Below are 18375 nucleotides of genomic sequence, written 5' to 3'. Positions count from 1 at the left end.
AAGAGCTTCCCGCCTCCAAATTATGCATCACAGTGACTCCCACTCCTCATTGGATTATTCTTAGATAGTTATTTGACTAATCTGATTGGTTTTTATAATTTAAAGAAACTTGTGTTGGACATGGGGCCTAAGAAAACTTTGCGTTGCCTGAGGGCAACGCTGTGCTTTAGAGGGTAGTGACGTGGGAGTGCAGGTCAGGGATAGTGCTATCAGTTATCCTGGACACTCTTTGCAAAGAGCGAAGGTTCCGTTAAATGACACCTTTAGAGGTGTTGACAGACTTAGGTGGAATTGTTACTGATTTTAAATTTGTCATAAATCTGGAAGGTAATCAGTAATTCTTACAGGAATAACAGAGCTAGATACAGAAAACTTCCGTAGTGGCTGTAATGGTGCCAGGGGCCTGCAGGGGGAGCTAGAGGAGAAAGGAGTGTTGGGAAAACCTGTTACAGTGACCGCAGAGGAAGGTGTTGGGGAGGGGGGGTGTCGTGCAAACAGTCAATCGGTGAGTGTTGCGGACTGGACAGCTAGCAGAGTGAGGTCAATGTTCAATATACAGTATATATATATATATATATATATATATATATATATTGGTCAATATATCGGAATATCGGATTTTGAAATCAACAAACATTTTTAAAATCCTTTATCGGTCGGACTCTAATATGGATCCAGATCCAGTAAGGTTGCTGCTCTGCTGCTCATCAGATCCACCTGTTGTGGTCACATTTGGAATCTTTTTTTCCTCTGTTTCTGAAAAAAATTCAGCAAAGAAATGACTCACGTAGTTGCTGAATCTGTCTTTATTTTAGATGGACAATGGTGAGTTAAATTTTTTTTGGGGTAATTCCTAAGGCGGGTCACGTTGGATGCCACTGATCTGCATAAAGTAGCGTATTCAAATGACGAGTGGTCCATCTCTTGAAAGGTTGCAGGGTATTTTAAACAGTCTGTACACCACACATTTTTTTGAACATTCTGATTCATGATCATGTTTATTGAAACACCTCATGTCCTTCTTGTTTGATGTGGGTTTCTGTATTTAAAAGAGCCGGTCATTTGATTTGGTTGTTTTGGTCTTTTCTGGATGGACCAGGCACCAAAGAGTCTGCAAAGTGAAGCCAAACCTGAATGCCTTATACTTGCATTCTCTCTGCTGGCCATCAGGGGGCGACTTCTCCTGTTCTATAAAGAAGTCAGATTGCATGGAAGTGTATGAGAAAATGATCTTTCATCTCACTTCTTCTTTAGTACAGCGATTTAGTTCATTTATTCAACTTATAGAATGAATAAATAGAACTTAAAGGGATAGTTCGGAATTTTGGACATAAGACCTATTTTCCAACTCTACCGGTGTTGGACACGTCTGGAGACGTTTTCAAGACATTTCATTCAGTTGTTCTAGTTGCCGAGTTCGCTGTGCTATGGCTAGCGCAAGTCAATGGTTCTAGTTAGCGTGGCATTAAAAACACTCATACTGACTCCACAGTGCACCCGAGGCAAATCAATTGTAACGGCAGACTATCGATGTACATATCTGTGTTGATAGAATGTTTGAAATAAAACCAACCTTGCATTTTTAAGGATTTATGTCTCAGCAGCAGCAGGAGCATGTCATACTTCCTAGTAGGCTCTGGCAGCGGTGGACTGATATCACCTAGCACTTATAAGTTACCGGTTCTATAATAGTTTGTTTACCTGCTGTCATTGCTACAGACACAGAGTAGCCTGCAGTGCTAGTTTCCTCAATCTCACAGAAATGGCCACTTTTGGAGAATATATTGAAACTTTTGAAGACTCGGATGAGGAGTTATTTTCCACCCAAACCCAACATTACCTGTACAAGCCTGAATATACAGAGGAAGAATTGCGCGAGAGGTTTGCTCAAAGGGCAGAACGTGAACGAGCGTCTGTGGAGACCGAGATAGCCCCCGCTGGAGCTGAGAACCGGGACCGAACAAATTGAGACTGGTGGTGCCAGGAGGCAATCCCCCGCAACGCGTCCGAGACGGTTCTCCGGACGGAGCAGAGGTTCGGGTTCGCGGTGCGTAATTGTGGGTTGGCTGGGCCGTGGGATGCCCCGTGTTTGCGTGAGGTCCAAGCGCTTTTCACCCAGGTCTGAGGGCATGAGGCCCGAAAATTCGGTCCGGTTCGATTGCCTATTTACGGGCAGTATTTCGGGGGCGCGTCTTAGAGTTTTGAGTCCGACAGAGAGTCCGCATGTGTGGATTTGCGTGGCCGTGTGCTGCCCGGTATTTGTGTGAGGTCCAAGCGCTTTTCAGACAGCCTTGGGGGGCATAAGGGCCGACAATTTGGTGGTGTTCAGGTGTGTATTTACCGGAGGGATTCCCTGCAACGCCTCCGAGGGTTTACGGTTCTCCGGATGGAGCAGAGGTTCAGGTTTGCGGTGCGTAATTGTGGGTTCGCGGGGCCGTGTGCTGCCCGATGTTTGAGTGAGTTCCGAGGGCTTTTTGACAGCCTTGGGGGCATAAGGGCTGACTAAAGGCTACTGTGTCCCGCCGGGCTTCTGTCACGCGCTTCTCTGTTGCGGTGTTGTGGTTACTTCACAACTAACCAGCGCAAAGTAAAATTCCGCTGCTGCTGAGAAACTAGTCCCTCAAAAAATGGATGATTCATGCGATGCGAGGTTCATTTTGTTTCAAATATTATTTTATCAACACAGATATGTACATCGACAGTCTAGTGTTTTAATTGATTTGCCTCTGGTGCACTGTGGAGTGGGCAAGACTGTTTTTAATCCCTGGCTAACTAGAACCATTGACTAGCGCTAGCCATAGCACAGCGAACTCGGCAACTAGAAGAACTGAATGAAATGTCTTGAAAACGTCTCCAGACGTCTCCAACACACCGGTTGAGTTGGAAAATAGGTCTTATGTCCAAAATTCGGAACTATCCCTTTAAAGCAGGGGATGCTTTAGGGCGGGGCAACCCTGTGATTGACAGGTCGCTAGCGCAGCCTTGTTACCATCACTACCACCATATGGATCCAGATCCAGTAAGGTTGCTGCTCTGCTGCTCATCAGATCCACCTGTAGGGGTCACATTTGGAATCTTTTTGAAATGACTCACATAGTTGCTGAATCTGTCTTTATTTTAGATGGACAATGGTGACTTTAAAAGTTTTTTGGGTAATTCCTAAGGCGGGTCTCATTGGACGCCACTGATCTGCATAAAGTAGCGTATTCAAATGACGAGTGGCCAACGTTATGGTCCATCTCTTGAAAGGTTGCAGGGTATTTTAAACTTCATGGGATATTATAGTACTCTGAATAAAGACTAATAGATTTGTCTCTTTTTACTTTCAGTGAGAAGCTGTTTGAATAATCTCGACCAAGTGTGGCGGGACTGAGACTGGCCCTACAATGGAGGTAAACAACTCCAACAATTAAAAACATATAATGGAAATATTATCCAACCAACTAAAGTGTATGGGATTATGAGTTGTTTCATCACACCTGAACATTTTGTTTTTTAATTTTTCAAATTTATCAAGGGAACCAGTGATGAAGCCTCATTCGGTGATCTTTGTGCAGAAATGGAGTACACTCCAACACCATGGTCCAACACCAAGAGTGACTGTCAACACACCGATACAAGTGGTGAAGGTCAGCTTGATACCATCCATTCTTCTCTCTCACTCAACACGTCTGTTGAGTAGCTTGAAGTGAAACCATTAATATAACCATTAGAGATGAGATGATATCAGATTTGATTGTGAATCTGAATAAAGTTGATCACAATAAGTTGATCATGGTGAATTTCTGTTGTTGGGATCATCGTAAGTATCTTAACAAGTGACTTGAAAAAGCTGTCTAACTCTCTATCATGGTAGACAAAACCTGATTAAAAAATACAGGATACAAAAATATATAAATAATATATTTATCAATCATTTTTGACCAAAAAGACCCCACTAAGCATATTTTGATGATAATCGTGATACGATTATGAATCACAATTATTTTGTCCAGGAAAATCATGATGTGACATTTTCACAACATCCCATGTCTAAATACAACCATTATTATTGTCATGTCCACAGAGCCAAGCCCCACTGTGAAGATGGCAGCCTATCATGACAGTAGCAAGGTTGTCCACACTAGTAAGTAAAAGAAAATCCATTTGTACATTTTGGTAAATGGACCTGCATTAGATACATAGCACTTTTAGGTCTTTCTCACCACCTGTTTTTGGAAAAGTCCACTCATGGTTGTACATTGTTGCTATGGAATGATGCTTTTCTCATCAAAATCTTTGGCTGAATTCAGACATCAGCTTGAACACATGATTTTGGACTTCTATTAAGATACTATGTGAATTAGCGACAGCTAGAAAGACCTACTGCTGACCATATTTGTCACTCATTTTGACTGGTAAAAGTGACAATGAAGCAAGTCATAATATAATAACCGCACAAAATGTAATCATTTAATTATTCTAATAACATAATTAAATAACAGCTAAGTGCATTATATACATTTTTGCGTGACTTTATAAGCTGAGCACGATCATTTTTTTTAGAATGTCATAAATTCAGCAATAATAATAAACGAAAACAGAGTACTCCCCCTGTGATCTTTAAGCATAGGAACCCTTAAGGTAAATAATATGATAATACCAAATTAAATAAACCAGCACCTCTTTAAAAGAGTCTGGCCGAGATTGTATTAGGCAGCATGGCATGCTAGAGAAGAAACCGCTGTCAACCACGTTAACCCTACGTCATGCAAGTGGACAGGAAGTCACAAACAGCCAGCTCAATAATGATTTAAACTATAAACCCAAAACCGATACAGTTTATTATGGTACAAAGTGTGCAATCGTCTGCTTGGGCAGGTGGATAGGTTAAATTAACACAGGACTTTCACCCAAGAGACTGCTGTTCATGTCCTGTGTGAAAAGTCAGCCTTGTGACTCATTAGTATGATTAGGCTTGTGAGTCACGTGAGTTGTTAGTCAAGTTAACGATCTTTTCCTCACCCTAACTGAGAAGTGTTCACTTTAAAAAGACACTGTGCATGTATCAAGCGTATATTGACACAACACTGATATGTTGCTTGAGGGGTACTCTGGGGTACTTTGAGGTAATTTGAAATGTAATGCCACTGACACCTTGGTATTTAATGAGTTGGAATTGAGAATGTGTCGGTTATACTTGAACCAGCAGATAATAGAGAATGTTATGACACTCTCGATGGAGTAGTAGAAGGTGGGAAGAATGTTCTTATTGACCCCAAACTGACAAACAAGCTGACCTTCCTCAGGAGATACTGCAGGATTTCCTCTGTGTAGGCAGAGTTGATGTGCATCATGTTGATGCGTAACGGCGGCCTCGTACAAGCAACTACTGGCTTTTTATCTTCTTCGGATCAACTTCCTCAGCTTGTTAAATGCTCCGCTGGCGCGTCACCTAGTAAACACGTCTTCAAAACGTCGATGTAAACAAACACAAGGTACTGCGTGCGCATCTTCCCCTCCCAACTCACGCAGGCCTCGGTTCGCTCTTCAGCACGGTGGCTGCACTTTGTGCACCTGCTGCCTCAGACATCTTTCCATCCTTAAGCATATGTTGATTTGTATCTGAAGAGAAAAAAACACAACTCAGATCATTTTCTGGATGTTTGCCTAAGTTAGCCTGAATGCAAAATTGTACATTGTGCCCCATAGACAATTCATCAAACATTCAATCTGTCACTTTACTCAGTGTTGGAAATGTGGTTATTTGCTTGAAATAATAGACAATTCATGATTTTTTTAAAAAAATAGACATCTTCACATCCACAGAGACCCAACTGGAGATGTTATTGGAGGATCTTGGGTTGGAGAAGTTCTATCCAGAGAAGCTATCCCTGAGCACAATGCTTCAGATTGATGGAAAGACCATGACTGATGAACCTCCTCGGTGTAATTCAGATCTTCCGTGGTATTTTCTGAAGAAACTGATGATGGTCAATGTGACAGCGAGGAACGTGAAATGTACATCAGTATGTGAGTCAAACGATGATGATGTTGCATCAGGAAAGGAAGAGTTAGATTTTGATTATTTGTCTGATAGTCCTGATGTAAGTGACCCCCTGAACCCCCTTGACATAATCACTGCCCTCTTTCTGTGTTCTGATGGCTTTGTACGTCAAGAAATGGCACTCAAAATGTCTATGTGTCAGTTTTCCGTGCCTCTGTTGCTTCCTGATTGTGACAGAAAGCAGTGCATGCTCATGCTTTGGGCCATGAGAGACATTGTCAAAAAATACAGACCTCAGTCGCTTTCACAATCCAAGGGGTTTATTGAAGACAGAATTGTTCTCGCTAAACTTCCAATGATATCTTTTGTAAGATTGGGTGAGTGCTCTTTGTCCAAGTCTGCGATCCTCAATAAGCTTCTGAGCAATTCTCAGCAGTACCATGATACATTTGTTCATCGTAACATGGAGAGTGGTAACAGTTCACGGAGAATCTCTAATGGAATGGTTGAAGTCACATGGTACCTTCCTTGTGGGAACAAAAACATGGATGCCTTCAGTGAACCAGTAGCTGTAGCTAACCTTCGTGGGGACATTGCATCGTTTGAAACACAATTTTCTTTTTTGTGTCAGACATCTACAGCAGTTTTTGTTTTCTTTGACACTTTGGACTCTGAGTGCCAGCTGCTTACCAACCAACACCACAAGGCACAGATATTCTTGGTGGGTAAACCTCAAAGCAGTCGCTCTAGTATTGATGCTTTAAAAAATGTAGCAACCAAGTTGGGCTTGACTAAAAGCAACATCCTTTTGAAGACTAAACAAATGAATGATGCAGACTTTGTCAACAATGTGCAGAAAACGGTCAGCAGTTTAGTTGAGAACTCACAGATAAAGATGGGAGTTGAGCAGATGGCCGACATTGCCCATGAACTGGGAATCTGGGTTGATGAAGACTCTTCGGATTGCCAGACTGCCAAGAAAAATGCAGATGCCATCACTGCTGAAATTAAAGACATCTTCAAATACAAAGAAACTCAGTTACCCTTGCAAGGCCAAATATGGAAGGAACTGGCTCGCTTAGAGAAGGAAGAATTCCGGCTTCAAAACGTTGGGTCTAAGGGCATAGAAAAGTACAAAAGTGATCTTCAGTTAGAGAAGACCAAACTTCGGGAAAAACAGAACTCTTACGATGTGTCAAATGCAATGACATGTTTCATCAATGCAATCTCAAGCCCAGGGCCAGAGAGGTGCTATTTCCTGAAGTGGATGCGAATGAACCTTGATAACTTGTCTCGAGACAAACTGTCTAGCCTCAGAGAGTTGTACAAAGAAAAATGCAAAGATTCTGAAAACAAAGAGGAGATCAAAGACATTGAACGACAACTTTCCAACAGCTCTCTAGGTACTGAACACTTCTTCCGTGAAATGGGTCAGATCTATGAAGCTTCACTCTCCCTTCCAAAAACCGACCTATCGCGTCAACAATTAGAGCATCTGCCCAAACTATGTGCACAATTGTTACTTGATGGATATCCTCTTGAGCTTGTAGATGGAGATGCATCCAACATACCTCTCAGATGGGTGAGTGATGTTCTCTTTGAGCTCAATAAATTGGTGTCTCCTAAGAGCAAGATACTAGTAGTCACAGTTCTTGGAGTTCAGAGCACAGGAAAGTCCACTCTCCTCAACACTATGTTTGGAGTGCAGTTTGCAGTCAGCAGTGGTCGATGCACTCGAGGTGCCTTTATGTTGCTGATCAGAGTCAATGAAGATGTCAAGAAAGTACTCAACAGTGACTTTGTGGTTATAATTGACACTGAGGGCTTAAAGTCACCAGAGCTTGCACAACTAGACAATAGCCATGAGCATGATAATGAGCTGGCAACACTGGTTGTGGGGCTTAGTGATATCACCATCATCAATATTGCAATGGAGAATTCAACAGAAATGAAAGACATCCTACAAATAGTTGTGCATGCTTTCCTCCGGATGAAAGAGGTGGGCAAAAAGCCCAAGTGTCAGTTTGTTCACCAGAATGTGTCAGATGTTTCAGCCCACGACAAGAACTTGCAAAACAGGGAACTGCTCTTGCAACAGTTAAACGAGATGACGCAGGCAGCAGCCAAAATGGAAAAGAAAGAGAAGAACAAGAACTTCACTGATGTGATGGAGTACAGTCCAGACACTGGCAACTGGTACATCCCTGGACTCTGGAATGGGAACCCACCAATGGCACCAGTTAATGGTGGGTACAGCGAAGCTGTATATGAGTTCAAGAAGAACGTCATTCAAATCCTTGGAAGTTGTGCATCATCTGCTAATGATATCTTGGATTTTACAGAGTGGATGAAAAGCCTCTGGAATGCAGTAAAGCATGAAAACTTCATCTTCAGCTTCAGAAACAGCCTGGTGGCTGATGCATACATGAGGCTGTGCACAGAATTTAACAAATGCGAATGGGAATTCAAAAAATACATGTACACGTGGGTTACTACAGCTGAAACAAAAATTTCCAATTTTGGTACAGTTGCTGTAAAATCTGAGATTTCTGACGTGAGGAAACTTCTTGCATGTTTGAAAACTGAAGCCTACAAAGTGCTGTCTAAATGGGAGAAACAGCTTCTTGACAATCTGGCACAATACTTCAAGCAAACTGAGGGTCATGTCTATCTGGTTGAGGGATACAGAGAGGAATTCTCAAACAGTGCAAAGAGTCTTCGACGAGAAATGGAGAGCTCTGTAATTAATCAGCTCAGAGCTGCAGCTGACATCAGACAAGGAATGACAGAACTTGATAGAATCAAGGAGAACCACACAAAAGAATTAGAGGAGAGAGTCTGTGCGTTGATTGAACAATGTCAGAAGAAAAAGGTGCAAATGAGAGAAGAGGAGCTGGACAAAGAATTTGACAAGATGTGGGCTAAAACTGAGAAGGAACTGTCCTTTTCAGAAATTAAAGTCGAGGACATATACACCAGTGTGTCTCACTCTCTGATGGCAAATGTCCAGCACAAGGGAAGTCATGCATGTCAATTGTTAAGTCAAACAAAGCTGCAAGATTGTGGACTGAAGCCTTTTAAATACACAGCTGAAGGATACTATGAGCGATTTAGAAGCAAAGTGAGAGAGATGTTGAGCATTCCAAGCCACACAAAGGCTGTACAACAAATTGCAGACAACATCATAGCGATTTGCACACAGTGTGTAATTGAAAAAACCAAAAGAAAAAACAATTACCATGACACTTACATCCAGGAGATTTTAAACATGATTGATGAGAGGCTGCAAAACAATCAGGATGTTAAGACGGACATTGAGTTTGAAGTTTCTCTAAAACAGCACATCTGTGGCGTTGCAGCCAGACAGTTTCAGGAAATGCATGAAGAATTCTTACATGCTAATGATCCCCATAGATGGCTCAATCAGAACAAGGAAAAGTTTCGCACTGATTTTAAAGATGTGTTCCATAAGCGAGACCAGTGCCACAAGAAGGCACAGGAATTCACAGAGAGCTGCTTGAAGCCTGCAGTCGAAGACTTTGTCAACCGTTCCTTGGGTCTTGATATCATCGATGAAATGAAGACATGCCAGCAGTTCAGTACACGGATGTTCTTCCAGTATTCACTTTTACTGGATTTGCTCTCAAAGAATGCCTTTGTACATTTCCTGACCTATATAGACTCATATGAGGAGTATGTAAAGGATTGGATACTTGACCAAATAGTGAAACGCTTCTCAAATGGGTCTACAGCGTTTGAGTTTGAGGATCAACATGTTCAGTCATGTATCAGGAGCATAAATTATGCTATCAACAAAGCTAAAACAGGAAAGAGTGGCAACTTGAAGTCTTTCGTTCAAAATGTCTGTCAGGAACCTGGTGATAAACTGGTCATTTCCCAAGATGCTCTTGGGGCTTTCATGATCCTGAACAATGCCGACCAGGAACAGTTTGCTCACTGGCTCACTGAGTGTGTCAAGGACATGGCACAAGCTCTGAGAGAGAAGTTTAATGAAACAAACATCCAAATGAAACTTGAAAAACTTCATGTGAATCCCCAGAATGTGCTTTTCACCGAACTGATCGGATGTGGTAAACAGTGTCCATTCTGCCAAGCACCTTGTGAGGCAGGAGGAAAAGCCCACACTCAGCACTGGACTTCACTACATCGGCCTGCAGGTCTGGGTATATTCAAGTGGTTTTGGACAGAAAAACTTGCCACTGATGTATGCTCTTCCTCTGTGATCAGTAACAAACGTTTTCGTTGCGTTGCTACAAAAGGTAAATGGCACCGCTACAAGCGTTACCAAGACATTTTCCCAGACTGGACAATTGCTCCAGATAAAAGTCTTCAGGCATCAGACTACTGGAAATACGTACTGGCAACATTCAACAAGCAGTTTGCTGAAGTGTACAGTGCAAAGCCTGCATATATTCCTAAAACATGGAAATATATCACACCTAAGCAAGCAGAAGCAAGCATCAAAGTGTCATTTAACATCAAGTGAGAGACTACATGATATGTGGTTACAGTGGTGGACTTCCTCCTCCTCTACATTCATTACCCTCACATGGATGTTTACATCCTACTTGTCTTATACCATACAACGTTTGAAGATATTGTTAGTACAACTTGCAACACGAACACGAGAAAGATACACTAGATTTCTATTTCAATACTTGTTCTTTATTGTTATGATTTTAACAAGAAGGTGGACCTGAAAGCAGAAACAGACAACACTTGGACTTCGGCACAAAAGCAGGAAGTGGTTTACTGTGAGAGGGTTCTGGGGTCACTGAGGGTTCAGGGGGTCGGATGATGGTTGTGGCACGAGAAAGACTGAGTCCGTGGCTTGAGTGTTGAAGACAGATGAGTGGGCTGGCTGGTGAGTAGATCGGCAACAGATGGACAGGATGTCCAGATAATGGAGCACAGAGGCTAAAACAACAAAAACCAAAATCTTCAAAAATCAAGACAAATAGAGCCAGAGAGCACTGAAGCACAAGTAGATAGAACAATTCAGCGAAGACTGAGTACAGGAACCGAGGTGTATATCCTGGTGATCATGAGAGGAAGTAGCCACGCCCACAGACAGACAGCAGGGAAGAACGAAAGGAGGGAAACAAAGAGTAGCAGCCATGGTGAACTATGACAGAATCTATTTGTTTTTGTTTTTGTTCAATAACTGATGTAAAAATGAGAGATCATTTAGTCTAAATATAGTTTTCTTCCTTATATAATTAAGTCTAATATCTACATTTCTAATTGCAAAGTTTATAATGTCTTGTTTTTATATCAAATAATTACCTGCTTCAAAACATTTGCATTTTTAAGTTTGTGTTATGTCTTTAAAATCTATTTTTTTGTTTCTATGATTTATAAAAATGCCAAATATTAACATTGTTGAGTGGCAACAAGTGAACTACAATTTTACTTTTTAAGAAATCATTCAGTTTTTATGTGGTATCGTCACAATTGGACAACACTTTGATTATGTATAATCAAGTATGATATGCGATTATTTACTCAGTAGACTTAGAATATATTTGCTTTTGTGTATCTGAATGAATATAAATGTCTGATGCTAAAAAATTTCAAATCATTCAGTCCAAATATCCACATGTAGATTGTATTTTTTTTGTTTTTATAACATAACATTTTCTAAACTAAAAATGTTTGATGTTTTTGCTTTTAATTTCAATTAAGTATCTGGTGTTAAATATTTATATCTTAAGTTCATGTATTCATCTTTAACTCCAAATTTAGAATGTTTGTTTATGTGAATCAAACAAAAGATCATTCATGGCCACATGACATATCCGTGTTTTGTCAACCTGTATTCATGACAGAAAGCTTGTTTTTATGAAGTTATGTATGATATGTGGTCTTTTTTTCATAGCCAGACTTTAAACTCTGTTTCTGTTTCTGTGAAGTACCTGATTCAGCATATTTACATTTTAAAGTCCCAGTCGGCAGGTCTGGCGGATCGAGGGAACTACAACTCTCACACTCCTCCCCCATGACCACCGAGCTCCTTCCCCTCGACTCCGTGCCCTTTGAAATCCCTTAGATCACGCCACCTTTGAAACGCGGGTCCGATGTTGACTCTGGTTTTATCACGGGCACCGTCGCCATCTTTCTTTTTTTCCTTCTTTTCCACTGGTGTTTTCTTTTCCTTGGTTGTTTTCGACCTCCTCATTTCGGTTTTTAACTGAGGAATTGGAAGCTTGCTGCTACTCCCCTCCGCCTCCCCCCTGTGATAGTGGAACAACCCGAGGGAGGAGGGGTCTGTGTGCACGAAGACAGCCCTGCGTGCTGATTGGACAGGATGACCCGGGCTTTGTTGATATTTTTGCAAAACAAACAACAGGCTCTACGTGCACGTAGAGGCGCGTTTTTTTTCTAAAACCGTATGATTTATGTTGTTCTATCGGAGCGTAGTGTCGGCTTCAGTGAATATGATAAAAAAAAGTTGCTGACTGGGACTTTAATAGTATTCAAATATAATCATTCAATACTTGGTGTTAACATGGATACATTATTTACTTGTGTGAGCTGATTCATTTCAACCTATTTGTTTTGTTTTGTGTGATTTGGTCTTTTCTATGTTCAAGGCCTTTTTTTTGCCCTTTCTATCCTGATATGTTGATGTTTTCCTTTCATAACCTTCCCATTTACTTTCTACTTGCACCACATTTACACACAGCTGACTGGGAACAACCAACATCATTTACCACACTTGTTGGATTTCCTTCTTGAATCTTGAGTTTGAAAATGATTTCCTTTGTTTCAATTGCTCTCATGGAGTCATGTTTCGCTTCAGTTAGTCAAGTCCAACAGCGTTAAGGTCTGCAAACACTCCCTTTTTACTGCGGACTCATTGTCAGACTTGTGCTGGTATTTGTTTCAGAAATACAAATTAAAAAGTGATTTCCTCCTCATGAGTGATTCCTTAATTGTCTCTACTTGATCTGGAAAATTAATCATTAACTAAAATATTTTGATCTAATTTGTTTGAGGAATTTTTCATAAAACCAGAATGTTCAGCTATTAAACAAAATGAGTTCAGTCAGACAACTCACGTTTGAAGTTTTATTCTTTTAATATTATTTTAGACTTTTCACTTGATGAAATGGTAGAAACTCATTAACCAACATTTTTGCAAATGGAGTGCCAGAGAAAAAAGTAAATGTATTAGACAGTTGGGATCTATGGAAAATCCTCAATTGCACTATCAATATATATTGTATAATATAGTACGTTTTCTGAATAAATAACAGCAACAGAAAATAAATTCATGATTAGTATAGCCAGATGGACATGTCTGTTGTTGACTAGACTTGCATCACATTGAAGCATAAAAAGCACATCCAAATGAAGTACTGATCAGACTGTTTCAGTCCTGATAGCGATAGCGAGGGTTTAAGGGATCAACAAGTGTTGAATGAATAAACTATATGCCTCACTGTGTGGAGGTGACTGGGATCATACAGCAGGTTTGACTTAACTAATGCTTTTCTAACTTTGTAAAACAAAATGTAAGAAAATAATAGTGTTGGGGTAACAACAACAAATGTCATAAAATGAATTATTTAATTGGATCAAGTTACGTATTTAATCCGATCAAATTACGTTTTTAATGCGATCAAATTAAGTATTTAATTAGGTAATTGAATTGTGAATTAAACCATAGATTGTATAAAAGAATTGGACCTCTTCATGATGTCACACATTGGTTTGTGGACTACGTTTTGTTCTACGTTTAGAGTGTTCAGCATATTGGCCGTCACCTTTTTAGGTTTTGGACGTCGCCATCTTGAAATTTTTGCAACCAGTGAAGGAAGTGACCATATTTGGACTGTGGAGGAGGGAGAGGTGGATCCGACAACAAAGCAACTGAGCAGCAACCTTACTAGATTTGGATCCATGTGGATTCTGGTGTGAAGCTGTTAACAAAGGTCAACTTTACAGATAAGTGTTAAGGGTCGTTCACACCTGATATTGGTCGCGCAAGTTTGTCCTCAAAGCAAAACAAAATGATCTCAAAATAACTCAAATATGTATCAACAAATATGCTTTGTTGTTTAATGAGTTTTATTGGATCATATATTATCATTAACCTTGATTCACATCACTATAATGTCTGTTGAGGTTACGGGGTTGAATAGTTCCAATTGTAACTGTGCTTATAACACCCTCACTACCCCATCTAGTGGCTGAGAGCAGTAGCACATCTTTGCTGGCAGTTTAGTTTTGTTTAGTTTATGAGATAATATTCCAATGCAGGATGGGAATAGGCTTATTGATGACTCTTAATGTCCCGTAGGTGTGAATGTGAGTGTGAATGGTTGTTTGTCTCTATATGTTGGTCCTGTGATAGACTGGCGACCTGTCCAGGGTGTACCCTGCCTTCGCCCAATGACAGCTGGGATCGACTCCAGCAGTAATTCATATTTATATGATACCTAACACCGCTAACACACCCTGATGGAGTGCAGCTTGTCCAATCAGGGGCCAGAATCGTGGCCCCTGATTGGTGACCTTCCTTGACTGACTGTCATAGATACAAGGGAAGACTTTCTCTTATCTGTATAAACCACATGCAGGTCCATGGTCACATGACCTGTTGACGGCACCAGAGACAAGTTTGATTGATCTCCCCACGTCCTGCCCTCTGTGCATGTTGATATACCTGCTGCCTTCAAGTACCCATCAGAAGAAGAGCACAATTACTTTGAATAGTATTTTGTTTAAGTATTTTGTGTATAATGAAGAAATAAAGATGAATGTCTCACTCGTGCATTATTTCAAGCTACAGACAGACATAAATGTCTGAATGTGTACCATGTTATTAAACTAGACTGATGGCTGGATAGAAAGAAGATGTCTAAACCAACAGCTTCCACATCACATGCAATTCATATAGAGGAGAGTTGTGGCTGGTTTAATTCAAGAAATGACAAATGATTATTATGAGAAATAATAATATATGATGATTCAGACACATCAAAATAAACACAATCTGGTTTATATTCGACTTAATGGCTGCACGGTTGATGCAGGTGAACTCTTACAGAAGGGGATGAAAGTTGGTGGTGCTGAGAATTGAGCAGCATCAGTCCAAATCAAAAACCTCCACAAACCTCCCAGCATGCAGCAGGCTGATGGACAACAGGAGCAGACTGACAGGTGCAGCAGGTTCCAGCAACCAGGGTTCACACACTTCCCCACATGGCATGTATACCACAGTGAAGGCCACAACAACAATAGATTTAATATATAGTCACAATTTAGTCTTTTTTAAGATAAAGATTGAGTTTGAAGTTTCTCTAAAACAGCACATCTGTGGAGTTGCAGCCAGACAGTTTCAGGAAATGCATAAAGAACAATCAGAACAAGGAAAAGTTTTGCACTGATTTTAAAGATGTGTTCCATGAGCGAATTATTCCAACTTCAACTTCTGTTAATATTCACATTTTCAGTGTAAAGTTTAAATGTCAACATGTAGGTTATATATGAGTGATTTTCTTATCTAATTGAGTATCATGTTATTGTCTTATCTCAGAATTTGTCTTGTTTTGTTTTTCAATTAAGTACATTATGCCACATATTTCCATCTTTAGGTTGATCTGATCTTTATCTCTGTTTGTTTTTGTTTCTGTGAAGTAACTGATTCTTCATATTTACATTTAAAAGATCATTCTTTCTAGATGTGATATACTTAACATGTATTCATGATGGGAAGTCTGGCATACTAAGAGTTTAAAATATCCTTCATTCTGCATTGTTAACATACACATACATAACCACGTCTCATCCCTGGTTCAATAAAGAGACAAAATCGGAGCCTGGCTATGAATGTCTTTAATGTTTCCCAGATCAGAATCACAGCATACAGTGTATAATAACTTCTAAAGTAAACAGAAATATCATCACCTCATTTATTTATAGTTTTACTATACTTTTTTTTTTAATAATTATCTTTTTTTAAATCCCATTATTTAACACTTTTCTTCATCTCAAGTCTTGGGTTTCTGAATTCAACAAAGAATGTAAAAACAAGACAACAGGTGCATTTTGATGCAATCGAGACCAGGCTGGAGATTTATGTGAGTGAGTGTCTTCTGTGGGCTGTTAACCACGTTCGGCCCATGCACCGCTGACCTGACACAGGTTCTCTGAATAACCTCGGTGACATGAAGCCGTTTTGGATTTGGGGCACGTTGAAATCAGAATAAACCGACATACATCCAGTCGGCTCCACTGATAAACACACCCAGACTCTGAAGGGGTGCTGGATTTTTCAGATTGACTTAACATTTCATTCATCTGTCAACGGTTTAGAACATGCAACAGCTACATGACCTCGGCGTGAGGTCATCGCAGCCTCCATACCCACAATGCAACACAGTGTTTTGGAGGGAAAAGACCACCTGTGTGATCTCATTACTCGATGAGGCATCGAATGGTATCAAAGCCCTCATGTCTGTCCCACATGTCATTTAGTGGCTGCATGGAAACACGGCTACATGTGAAGTGAGCTTAACACTGAGTTGACTGCAATTTAGTTTAGTGTCTCACTTTCCAAGTCTGGTCATTGAATCACAGGCCAGTTTTCTACACCACCCTTACATCAGTTAGCTGGTCAAAGCTGGCTTTCATCAGGGCTCTCAGCCTCCCAGATGTTTCAATAATAATAATAATAATAATAATAATAATAATACAGCGCAGAAGACTATAGTTAGCTTAAAAGATGTATTTCAAAATAAAAGTTTGCTAAAGCTTGAACAACAAAAAGGGCAAAAAAAAATCTACTACAACCAGGAAGAAAGAGCAATGAAACCAACCGATTCAAATGATATTTTTCAAACTTTTGGAAACTACACATGATCTCAGGCCCTCTATGGTGTGGGGGCTGTAGTGAAGATGGATTTCTGCTACAGTGACTTTCCTGGTTAGGACCAATGATGCTACAGGAAGCCCACATGGTAATGGGCAACATCAGACAAACTAAAGGAAACAAGGTCATTTTCTAATGGCATGAAAAGTGATCAGTGGCAAGCATATTGTTTGAAACCTCTAGCGGGTGGGCTTCTTTTGCAAACTGCACCTGTTGTCTTTTGTTGTCACAAAATAAGCATTTCATTCATTCACAAAAAAAAAAAAAGAAAATGAAAAACAAACAAGAAACTTAATATTTACAAATATTTTGTCTGTTTGATTCTTACACTTAAAAATGTACAGTTTTGATCCTCTTCCAGATGTTGTGTCTGTCTCTGTCCTGCTGCCCAGTTTGGTATTTTTCTTCACACATCCAGCTCCCTCAGTGTGGGCAGACTGGGGTGAAGCTGCCACAATGGCGCCCTCCGGTGTTAGCTTATAAAATAGACAGGGAAAAAGAACAGACCGAACTCGATACCTTGTTTCTGTTTTCACCTCCGGTGGGGTCATTGTGGCTGTGTTGTGGTGAGGTTGACCTCTCGACCCCTCACTGCCTCCGTATCCACAGGAGTGAATAGAAAAGGGTTCACCAGACATATCAGATCCTTCGTAGGACGGATTAGCAAGGTATCCTCCTGGCAAACATTGTGGGTAGAAAGATGGCCATGCCTTTGAATGTCTGTGATCAGTTCTTCCTTCTCCTCTATTGATTCTCATTTCTACATTTAAGGCTGTGAGTCTTTTTCCAGTCTCCTCCCACAGTGTGCACCTTTCCTTGCACGACTGTCCACTGCATTGGTCCACCTGCAGTAGCCCAGTTGTTTTGTGTGTTACATTGTGCACATTTCCCTTTATTACAAAATCTCTGACGGGAGCAGCCCAGTATATCTCTCCCCTTCCAGCCCTCCCCTGCCACCCCGTGAGGCAGTAATACAATAGAAAACAAGCAAACAAACAGGCTAAAGCTAGAGCACAAGCGGAGTCAGCACCGGTGACGGACGGTCGTCCCTTACTTGACGTAAGCTTCCATGTGTTCCTGCGGGCCCATCAACAGTTCAGTTAACATCCTGTATTAGCCATGAACCATGCTTGGGATCCGTAGCATCGGAGGGGATGGGCGTCGCCGAGCTGCAGGCCTGCACATTCTCACCCCAAAGAAACGAATCAGAAACAGCAGTTGTCCACTGTGTTGCTTTTACCCTGTTTAGGAGAGCCGAGCCCCCTTTCCATCTCGCAGCTCTGCGCCGCAGGCCGCAAAGGCCCACCGGTTGCCCTCGGTGTGCTTAGAGTTTCATTTACAACTGACGAGCTCACAAAATAAGTCACTAGCTTAGTGAACGAACCCTTGGATGTGAGGAGAACAGCAGAGTTGAACTGAGGTCAGAAATTGTGTCGAACGCAGCTGACACAGTGAAGTCAGAAGGTTTTGAAGTTTCGCGGCCACTGCA

At 40.9% G+C, this 18375-nt stretch overlaps 2 protein-coding genes across 4 annotated transcripts in view; both read left to right on the top strand.

The window, feature by feature from the left end:
* LOC311009187 (up-regulator of cell proliferation-like) overlaps nucleotides 1-12921 on the top strand; it is a 91468-nt gene extending 78547 nt beyond the window's left edge. For 2 of the 3 annotated variants that reach the window (XM_084003205.1, XM_084003206.1), the window contains 2 exons: nucleotides 4067-4126; nucleotides 5809-12921. In XM_084003205.1, the coding sequence (XP_083859331.1) occupies nucleotides 4067-4126; nucleotides 5809-10493 (4745 nt within the window). In that variant the 3' untranslated portion in view covers nucleotides 10494-12921. Of the gene's footprint in view, nucleotides 1-3329; nucleotides 3393-3517; nucleotides 3630-4066; nucleotides 4127-5808 lie in introns of all 3 variants that reach the window. The other variant, XM_084003207.1, reaches the window with a different exon arrangement.
* The window catches only part of LOC311009189 (up-regulator of cell proliferation-like), a 191239-nt gene that overhangs the window by 37530 nt on the left and 135334 nt on the right, over nucleotides 1-18375 (top strand). The gene's annotated exons all lie outside the window — the stretch shown is intronic.

This window comes from Eutrigla gurnardus (genome assembly GCF_963514095.1).
Source record: "Eutrigla gurnardus genome assembly, chromosome: 23".
Taxonomy (NCBI): Eukaryota; Metazoa; Chordata; class Actinopteri; order Perciformes; family Triglidae; genus Eutrigla; species Eutrigla gurnardus.
The sequence above is the reverse complement of the archived record's forward strand: the minus strand, read 5'-3'. Positions and strand labels throughout refer to the sequence as shown.